General features: G+C 40.5%; 1 protein-coding gene across 1 annotated transcript; it reads left to right on the top strand.

Moving 5' to 3' along the window:
* Positions 1 to 1,894: 1,894 nt before the first annotated feature.
* LOC112162845 (sialidase-3) lies at positions 1,895 to 4,742 on the top strand. The gene is made up of 3 exons (XM_024298764.2): positions 1,895 to 2,102; positions 3,061 to 3,291; positions 3,364 to 4,742. Exons 2-3 carry the CDS (start codon positions 3,067 to 3,069, stop codon positions 4,306 to 4,308), a joined length of 1,170 nt encoding a protein of 389 aa, XP_024154532.1. The 5' UTR covers positions 1,895 to 2,102; positions 3,061 to 3,066; the 3' UTR covers positions 4,309 to 4,742.
* The last annotated feature ends 6,469 nt before the right edge of the window (positions 4,743 to 11,211 follow it).

The raw sequence follows: 11,211 nt of genomic DNA, 5'->3' as shown, positions 1-11,211 counted from the left end.
ATTCTGTCAGCGGTCCTTTGGGATTTACTTACATTTATTCCTTTTAGTCGAGATAAAAGGAGCATTTGGGTGACGCCGCTGGAGAACTGCGCGTGGTCCCTCGCGCGCAGCAGCTTGTCGGTTCTCATGCGCGGCCACGTTACAGTCTGATCAGATGCACGTGAGAAGCGCGTTCAGCGGTATTTAAAATAAATAACCATCCCAACAAGTGAACAGCTGGATCTTTTTTCTGTTTGAAAATACGACCAGGTCCTTTCAAGTTTGTCTCGCGCTCCTCAGACGGCTGCGTCTAATTCAGGCTGAAGCTGGAAAAGTGCGGCGGAGATTAAACTTTGGTTGGTGATTTTATCCGCATATATGCAACTTATAATTTATAAGCTACAATCAAAACAGTGAAATAAAGAAAAATGAACGTTAAACAAACCAAAAAGTCCAAATCACATAACCTCAGAGTGAAATCTATTTCTACAGAGTAAATCCTCATCTAAAAATGTCGACAGCATGCTCCTCTTGTTGTTTTAAACTGCTGCATCGGTACATTCCATTGAGGAAAACAACAGTAGGACAATGATTGGTACATTGTTGAATTGTAAAGTAGGTGTTAAAAGGTCTTCATGGACCCATTGATGAAGTCTGCTCCCATTGGCTACCCGTCATCTGTCAATCAAACCCCCCAGACGGTCGACGTCAGACCCACAAACGCTTATTGAGCCATCTGATTGGTCGATTTATAACTCTAATAACTTGTGATAATGGAAAAAAAATCTTTTAAAAAAATTAGGATTAGAAAAAAGAAGTTAAGCAGAAAGCAGCAGAGGAAGAATGATTATTCTGACATATAAAATGACTGAGAAATAACTGTCTGTTTCTCAATGGAAGTCAATGGGACTTTGGCCTTTTTGGAACCCAGTGGTACTTCCTATATGAACACGGAAGGAGGGGGGCTTGCTCTGTCCAGTTATTTTATATACAGTCTATGGAAAATCCCCTCTGAGTTATGGGCGGGACCATGGTGTGGAGCAACCCCACCCCTTTCTCTCCCTACACCCTCTGTCTATACACTACTAGCTTACTGCCGCACACATCCACAAGCTAACATTAGCAATGCAATAAAAATGGCGGCAATATCATTTCTATCCATTCAGTTCTGATGCTGATTCCAGCTCAGACGAGGAAAACAAAGACGTTCTATTTGTGTGCAAGTTGATGTATCAGAATGGGGCGGAGCAGGGAGCTTGTGGCCCCGCCCAGCCCATTTTTTCCACATCACAAATACGATTCGTCTGAAGTGGATAGAAATCAGAAATCAGAAATCAGAAACGTTTATTGTCAGTGCACATGGGGATACAATGAAATTGCAGCCGCGTCGGACATAAAGAAGTTAAAAAATAATAATTATAATAATAAAATAGAATAAAAAATAGAAATACTGTATTTCACTATAATTCTATCTTCCACTATAAGAGCTTTCACTATGGACGGAAAATAGACCCCCCCACTCATTTTTGTGTGTTAATTCTTGATTCGTAATTCATACAATACATTTTGTGCAAAAATGACTAAATAAAAAAAATACAAAATGGCATTAACACATGCACAAGTTAAGACAGCTTGAAACTAGTTACACACTTAAATTATGCACAAATCTCTTCTTACGCACACACAACCACATGTACGCTCAAATCTGATGAGACTTTTTTACGTCTCAAAGATTCATGTGGAAATGATGCGTTTAAATGCTGCTAGAATGCTGCGTCATCAGTGTTCTTTTCAGCCGCTTTGAGCTGGAACTGTGAATAATATCTGGTGAGAACTTGACATTTCCCCACTTTTTTAAACTGATATTTCACAATAATTCATTTTAAGAAGTGCTGTTGTTTTTTTAATCAAAAAGAAATTGAAAATGAAACAAAACAGAAGTCATGTGATGCATTTTGATCCATTATAATTCTGGAGCTGATATTTTATTAGCGTCACGCAGCAGGTTAATCATCAGTCTGCAGCAGTAAAGCAGAGAAGCTTTACCTCCACTCCACCCAGAAACCCCATCAGCACCTCCACCTGCAGGAGTCTGTCCATCATTTGCTGAGCGGCTGCCATCGGTGAGTGTTCATGCAGACTCTCAGAGGATCTGTTCTTCTCTTCCATTTGTAGAAGTGAAATAACGAAGCGACTCTTTAAGGATTACCTTTACATATTAACAGATTTTCTTCACTTACATGATGCATAAAGCTTAATTTCTCTTGCGTTTGTATAGAAAATTGAAGTTTTTCATGATTGAACTTATCAAAACCTAATTTTTTGATATCATTCAGTCGGTAAGAAATTATCGTTCATCATGGGCATAAAAACAACTGAATTATCATCAAAACGTAAACATTCTTTTTATTTTTGTTTTAAAATGATCTTTTTTTGCTGCAAAATGGAGAAAATATGACATAAAATATATTATAAAGAAATTGTTTTCTGTATAAAAACAATCTTTTTATGAAGCTTGTATTAATTCATGTTGAGAATTTGTAATTTTGAAAACATGTTGGGAAATATATATATTTTTAATCTGCATCAATATTATTATTGTACTGGCAAAAATAAACAGAAAATGTTTATATAATTGAATTTTTTTCAAGAAAATAATATGTTTGCATTAAGGTCCAGAGAATGTTCATAAAATTGTTAAGTAAATAGAAATTTACTTAAAATGGAATTTTTTGATTTTACAACATGTACTCTAAATCTTTTTTTCGTTGCGTTAGTAATCTGTTTTTAATGCAATAACTGTTGTTTATTATAATAAATAACATTGTAAAATAATATAAACTTCTATTTCAAATGATGCTAAAGTTTGAAACGGTTTTATGGGCCCCGCCCTCAGTGCTCTTTATCCAACATGCTGATACCACAGGAGCTTTATTGGTCCTCCATCTCATTTATCAGTAATTAGGGAACTCGTTAGGACTCGTGTTTGTCCCCATTCCGCAGCCATAAAGTCTCCTCCCAGACTAATGAAGGGTTTGGTCCGATTACCCTCAAGAAAGAAGTTGATGTTTTTATTTTCAGAAGATCATGGCGAACGCGACTCGTGGCGAAGGGCGGACGACCGTCTTTTACTCCGATAAGGAAGCGAAGCAGGTGTACCGGATCCCGTCGCTCTTCTATGACGGAGACAGAGGCGTCCTGATGGCTTTTGCTGAGAGACGCCAAACGACCAACGATGCCAGCGCGGAGGAGCTGGTGATGAAGACCGGACGCCTGCTCAGACAGGAGGCCCCTCCCCAGATGAGCGTGGAGGTGGTTTCATCGTCTTACTTAACTCTTATGTGTGTAGGAGCTCATAAATCAGCCTCTCGTTTGTCCTTTCAGTGGTCGAAGGCCATAACGGTGGTGGACAAGACGCGTCTGGGCGGGTACCGTCCCATGAACCCCTGTCCCGTCTACGAAAGAAACAGCAGAACGCTCTTTCTGGTCTTCATCTGCGTGGAGGGAACCACGTCTGAAACCTGGCAGAGATTCTGGGGGATCAACAAGGCCCGCCTCTGCTACATGACCTCCAAAGATGGCGGCCAGACCTGGAGTGACGTCACAGATTTGACGAAGAAGCTGCCTGAGATTGAGAATTGGGCCACGTTTGCCGTGGGGCCGGGCCACGGCGTTCAGGCCGCCAGCGGCAGGTTGATCATTCCCACCTACGCTTACGGCTCCTGCGGCCCGTCGTGCTCCTGCATAGCGTGTTTCTGCGCGGTTCCCCGAGCGCTGAGCCTCTACAGCGACGACCAGGGGGTCACCTGGAGGTTCGGTCAGACGCTGGAAACCATCTCCATCGAGTGTGAGATGGCAGAGGTGTGCGACGACGGGGGAAACCGGTACGTCTACTGCAACGCTCGCAGTCAGGGCGGCTTCCGGGTGGAGGCCCTCAGCGACGACGGCGGAGACGATTTCATCACCCTCCCGCCGGCTCAGCAGCTGGTGGAGACGGCCGGGGGCTGTCAGGGGAGCGTGGTGTCCTTTCCCGCTCAGGTGGACGGGGCGGGCGGCGGTCAGGATCCGCGCTGGCTGCTGTACTCTCACCCGAGCAGCAAAGACAGGCGCACCGATCTGGGGATCTACCTGAACAAGGCCCCCAAGGATCCACACAGCTGGAGCCGCCCCTGGATCATCAACCAGGGCCCCAGCGGGTACTCGGACCTGGCCTACATCGACGGGGGCTGGTTCGCGTGTCTGATGGAGCGCGGGATCGAATCCGAAGTCGAGCAGATAGCGTGCGACATCTTCAGTTACCATCAAGTCAGCAACAGTCTGGAAGAGTGAATATCTTGTTGAAGGTTCTCAGAAACCTCTGATGATTAAAGATAAAGAAGCTCCTCCTTCTTCTCCTTTACCCAGCATGCATTTCCAAACTTCTTCAGGTTTTTTTCCAGATTCATGGTGTGGCTGTTTGGTTCTTCTCCCTTTGGTTCTCCTCCTCTCTTTGAAAAGTCCATCCGCGTTCACACTGAAGTGAACCGTATCGGAGTCCACTTGCAGGAGACCAGAGACCCTCCTTCTCTAGGAGACCAGAGTTCAGGTGAACTTTCACACCTGAAGCACCAAGAAGACCATCATGAGACCAGACACGCCGCGGTGAATTCTGATGAAGGAATTTTAATTAAAGAAATGATTTAGTGCAAATTTAAAGAAGTGTAAATGAACAATAGGTTGAATAATGAAGTTACTGATCAATATAATTAAAGAATAAAATGAGACATGCCTGTTTGTTCAGGTCAGACTGTTTCTCACACCGGATCGCAGCAGAACAAACATCTATAGCAATAGTCTTGAGAGACGACGTCCACTTGGGTGGAAAAATAAATCAAACCAATCAATGAAGAGAAATATCTCACTAATCATTAATTCTAACCCTCGACTGTATGTGAGAACTGGACTGAGTATGACGGCATCCATAGAAAACGGTTGACTTTCAGCTCCAGCCACAACTCAGTCGCCTTTTTTTGTGTGAAACCAATTCCACCATGTTGAAGCCGGATGACATCCGTGAGCAGTGATTGGTCCAAGTCGGTTTGAGCCTTTGTTTCTATGGTAACCACTTTCACCAATCAGGAGTGAGCTTGAAGGAAGGCCACGCCCCCACCACTTGCAAATAGGCTACGAATTCTGTTGTTTTAAATGTTGGATGTGTGAGGCAGCAGGCTCCGCCTACTTTTATTGAGGCATTTGATTAAACAATTTTTAACTAGAACTACAGTAAAAAAAATAAAAGAGGATTATCAGGAAGATGGTTGTTCTGACCAACAGAATGAGGAACAGCTGTTTATTTCTCTGTTGGAGTCTTTTGGATTCTTGGAGCCACTTCCTGTTTGGAACGCCAAGGAGGAGGGGTCACTCAGTCCAGTTCTCATGTACAGCCAGCGGTTCCAACCCAGAATGAGTTGTTCTGGTTTGTTATTAAACCGTCTGAAGAAACAAACTCTTTCATTCATTTACTGAACTCCTTGGAAGGTCAACAGTCGTGCAGGAGAAGCTGAAATCCAGACGAGAAAACAGCTAGAAAAAAATGTACTTCCTAGACCTTCAGCAGACTCTTCTGCTGAGACCTCCAACCGTTCCTCCATCAGTTCATGAGCCATCTGACACACAGCAGCAGATGTTCTGACATAGATCTCTAGAACATCTGGATGTTAAAACCGACAAAGAAATCCTCAGAAAATAAACAAACTGCAGAAATATGAAGGTTCGGATTCATCATGAATAAATGTTTTTCACACGTCAAACTGAGGTTACTTCATATCCTGGTTTCTTCAGAAGCAGACAGAGCTCTTCCTGCGCTCTCCTCATCTCTGCTTCGCTGGAGGAAAGCTCCGCCTCCAGCAGAGAAGCTTCAACCTTCGTCCAGCTGAACGGCTCTGCAGGGCTTCCTGATAAGCTCACGTTAACCCACTCAGCAAGTCGCAGGAATTTCATCACTTCAAGCAGCAGGAGAGCAGCTCAGGTGAGGAGGAAAAAAAGAGAAACTGTGAAGCTTCAGGACAGAAAAGAGAAGAAAATCTTCAAGAGAAACAAAAAAGCTGTGGATCCAAGTCAATTATTAAAAGAGGTCAACTCTGTGAAATATTTATTGCTATGCAATTCCTTCAAACAAAGGAAATAAAACACAATATCTGTATAAATAGATCTAGGTATTCCTCATGTACAGAGTATTTACAGTCATAAAGACAAACAGCACTCAGAAGCTGAACGCAGCGTCTTCCTGCAGGACACAAAACCCCAGAAAAGCTGCAAGTTCCAGCTGGAAGCCCAATTCACAGATCCAATAAATACATCAATAAATACAGCTCACTATGCAAGAATTCACATTTCCCAAGAATAGAGCTGGTGGTCATTAAGACGACCGGTGGCTCCGTCAGAAACCAGCAGCTACATGAAGCTCAGGACCAGCAGGCAGAGAGGAAGGCTACTAGATCTGCTTTACAGTGCAGGTTCCTCTGCTCCGAGGACAGAGAATATAGCTTTAGATTCCAACGGAGAAGACGGGTCGAAGCAGGATCAGCTTCAAGTGAGCGACAAAAACTGATCGTAAATTCAGAAAAAAGTAAAAGTTTTTAACTATTGAAAAAAACAATTTTATGTACCAAATCTCTGAGAAAGCATAATCACTCCACTGTTCTTAAGTGGAGATGAAATCACCGTAACCTCCGTCACCTGATGTCAATCATGTCCCAGTAGCCAATAGGATCAAAGCCCCGCCCCCACAAACAATTACTCTGAAAAGGGAATTAAAACTGTAAACCAAGAACTGAACAGAAACGGAACCACAAAAAATCAAAATATAAACAGCAGCTGTTGCTAATACAGGTTGATTTTAATTTGGTTAAAGTTTTAGGTTTTATTTTTATTTTATTTTATTACATGTATTTTTAAATGTACAAATTTCTCTGAATTTTCAATATTTCTTTCAAGTTAATCTGTACTTCTTTTGTAATTTACACATCTTTTCAAATGTATTTTTTTAATTCACAATGTTTTCAAATTCACATATTTTATACATTTTTACATTAAATTTGTTTTCACATATTTATTATTTTTAATCTTACAATTTCTCCAGAGTTTTCATGAATTTCTTTTACGTTATACTTATGTCAAACCAGTTTTTTCTGTTCACTTTAAACTGATCCTGATTCAACCCCATTGAAATTCTCCATGTCTGGATTTTCCATTTCAGATGTTTTGAAGAAAGAAAACATGAGCAGGTGGGCCCCCCCGACCATGTGGGGCCCCCCCGACCACGTGGGGCCCCCCCGACCACGTGAGGCCCCCGACCATGTGGGGCCCCCGACCATGTGGGGCCCCCCCGACCACGTGGGGCCCCCCAGCTGTGTGGGCCCATCTCAAATTCACATTACCATGAAGGACAGTGTGCCGTTCCAGGTTAAAACAAGGAACTATTGAGAACCAAACATGAACAGCTTCATTCATCACGGCTACACATCAGACATGTAAAGCTTTAGTGGAAACACACAGTTAGCATCATGCTACCTTTAGCACAGCGCTAACTGTGTGATTAACAAACATCAATCTGCAGAATCAAACTGATTTCCTTTAGACTCTTAAATAGATGATCAAATAAAAGGAAAGTTCTTTAAAATGGACCAAATCCAGGCTGCTGCTCATGCGGCTCTACAGCGCCACCAAGGAGGAACCTGGTTCAACAGGCACACGGAGACGCACTCTTTCTGTGTAAACAAAGTTTTTAAAGATCTTTGTAATCATTCCTAAGAAAACTAGACAGCTTTACTGCTGCAGAACTCTAATCTTTGTCTGTTCAGCGTACTTTCAGTTAAACTTTATAAAAGACAGAAAAATGTCACTCTTTCATCAACTTGACTCATAATATTGAGTCACCAATTAGCAAACCCAAAACTTCTTGGTTAACCAGCACTCTGGAGATGTTTTTCTTTTACTTCCTCTACACCAATAGTTGTAGTAGCTTATTTAGCTGTCTCTTAAAATAAATATCCGTCACTTCAATAAAATAATTCATCTTATTTTCTACGTGTGGGAATAACATCTCAGACTCCCACAGAGTCAGGAATCTCCTCAACGTAGATTTTTTATCATTTAAATGCATTTTCACACAAACAAGTTTGTCCTCAAGTTCCAAAAGAACAGTATATTTACATTAATGTTGAATAAAATACATATCTACCAAGAATATCAATAGAACCCTGTTTGGAATGTCACACGTAAACCAGAAGAGTAAAGCGTCCTTCTTTAAATCAATATTTTCATTTCAACTTTTTTCCTTCTCAATAAGTCCATACATTTGTCAATATTGTCAAGATTACTTATTATAACCTACATTTGGTCATAAGAGGTTAATTGACTTGTAACACCTAATGTGTGCACTAAAATAAAATATGATCAGAGGTATTTATCACAAAAATGTCAGTGTATGAAATGACAGTCAATGACCTACAAGATAAAACAGAAAAATACATTTGTGAAATCCCAGAAATATATATAATAGATTAATTTACTATAAGTATGGCCCCTCTCGTTATATTCTACTCACATAGGTATATGTTTACAGTTTTTCCCTTTTCTTCGGAAGGCTGCTTTTTTTTATAATACTAGTTTTATAGTTGAGGATAAAGGTGGATTCTTACATAGCTGTTCCCCATTTATCTCAAAGTACAGTATAATAAGAAAGTATGCTAAAATTATATATAGATATAATTCTCTCTCTCTATATATATATGTATATATGTATAAACTAACTGCAGATTCATTGATGTGACGTAGTGCTAATGTTGTCATGCTTCCTTTTTAGCTCGAGTAACAAAAAATGTTGGCCACAACCTAATCTATTTTAAATATACAGATGTATAAATATATATATATATATATATATATATATATATATATATATATAAATAAATATACGTATACATATATATATAAGTATACATATAAGTATACGTATACACATATATATATACACACTCACATTGTTTCCCGCATATTCACATTTCTTAATTTGCGGTTTCACAAATTCGCAGATTAAGTTTCAGTCATGTGACTCTTCAGGTTTGTCACAAAACTCAGAGAACTCAAGACGCCTGTATGACATCTTCTGGTCTGCGGAGCACCGCGGAGCCCCCTCTGGGGCGCAGAGGGAGTGTCAGGGTTACACCACCTCCTCTCTCCATGCCCTGCATGAAGAAATGGCATCAGCTGACTCAGGAGCGGCATTTAAAAAAAAAACACACTCTCTCTCTCTCTCTATATATATAAGCATTTTTGTTATTTTTCTTTTTGCCAGAAATTAAGCTAAAAAGGCAGCACGCTAACATTAGCACTAGCATCACAGCTGTAATTCTGCGCCTCTATTTTACACCTCAGCATAAATTTTATTTAATGTTGTATAAATTTTAGGGTCAATAGACTACAATAATCTACTCTAACATGAGTATGTCTCAGATGTCTAAATAAACTATTAATTAATTCTAAGAGAGCAACCAAGAGAAGGAAAACGTTAGCAGAGGCTACATCACTGCGCGGGAAAAAGTTTGCGCACATTCCCAACTTTACCTTTAATCATAAATTTACTTTTTTCTTTTCTTTTTAATTGGTAGTTTTGGCCAAACTATAAAAGGCGGTAATTGACAACAGGAGGGCTCAGTTATTTGATGGATCTGGTCCTAAAACTGCAGTGTCCTCCATAATAAAGACACTCTTTAATACTCAACACAGAGGAGAGGCGGGTTTAAATCTGTTTGAGGAGACAGTCAATGACTCAGCATTAAAGATTGGGACGTTGGGGAGTTTGGCTGCTTAAAATCCCGTCCCTCATTTCCTGAAACACAAAAGTTTTGGTCTGATGTTATATTCAGCACTCATAAATAATATAAATATAAAGCTCCCATTCAGCAGTTAGCTGTTGGTGTTTTTAAGAAAATCATTTTGCAGTTATAATACTCATTAAATCTGCAGATTGGGTTGTAGAGAAATAAATAATGAGGGTTTGGTGTTATTTCTAACCCGTTTCCATCTGTCAGTAACACAGTGTGGCAGTAATCTGAGGTTTGATGGGCTTTCATCTCTGCACACTGAAGCTGCTCCACGCTTTTCACCGTGAGTGGAAACGCCGCGTGGAAGACTCGAGAAGGAGCGCCCGTGCATCCCGTCTGACAAATACTACTCGTTTGAAGAAATAAATATAAACAAAAAAATAACTGCATAAAAAGACACATTACATAACATAAATGTTCACATTGCACTCTTAGAAATGAAATATCTGAAAACATATTTCCTTCTGGAGGTAGGTCAGGACAACCAGCATCGGTCAAACGTCGATGCCTGTCAAACATCACGCCATCACGGCTGCAGGTTCTCGCCACTTCAGTCCAAACTGCTTTGTTCACTTATGATAATCAACGCCTTGGATTTAACACAGTTAAGAAGAGGCAGAAAAAGACTAAAAATGTGTATCTTTGAAAAGTTAAAGAAAATTATCACGCAAAGTATTAAAGCATTTAGATTTTCTACAATTCTTAAGCATTTTTAAAGCCAAAAAACTTTTTGGCTTTGAAGTGTAAAAATAAGTCGATGTTCAGCTTGACGTAAAACTGTGAGAATTGTTCTTAATCATTTTTGTTTAAAAACAACACAAATTAAGGACAGTTATTCCTGACCGCACCAGGCTGCATCCGACTTCATTTATCATTTTCATAAAGTAAAAAAGACGACAGTTGTTTTATCAAAATAAATAAATGGCGAGTCGTTTTAAGGCAGCTTTTTCACTAAGCTGTTTATTCAGCACTGTAGCACCTAGAGTGGATCAAACTATTTAGCTCCGCCTTCAAACTCGGGGCTCCGCCCATTTTCGGATGAACCCCCAGATTCAGGATTAGAACTGAATCAAACCGAGTCTAAAGCCTCGTTTCCACTGAACGGTCCGGTCCGGTCCAGGTAATTCTGGCGAGCATTCCCACCGTGTAGACCGCTAGCGTGTCACTGTAGTGCGACAACAACAAAAGCAACAACAATGGAGGTCGTCCAGCAGCTCGTCTTCTCCTTTACTTTTGAACGTCGTGTATGACAGGAATTAAATGTTTGAAAGAAGATTGCGGACGGCTAAGAAGAATACCGCTGCAAAGAAGAAACGGAATCGCTAGCTTAGCGCTATAGTGGAGCTTTCTAATGTCGTCATCACTT

This window comes from Oryzias melastigma, linkage group LG12, assembly GCF_002922805.2.
Source record: "Oryzias melastigma strain HK-1 linkage group LG12, ASM292280v2, whole genome shotgun sequence".
NCBI lineage: Eukaryota > Metazoa > Chordata > Actinopteri > Beloniformes > Adrianichthyidae > Oryzias > Oryzias melastigma.
Note: the sequence above shows the minus strand (reverse complement) of the source record. Positions and strands in the feature narration are given on the sequence as shown.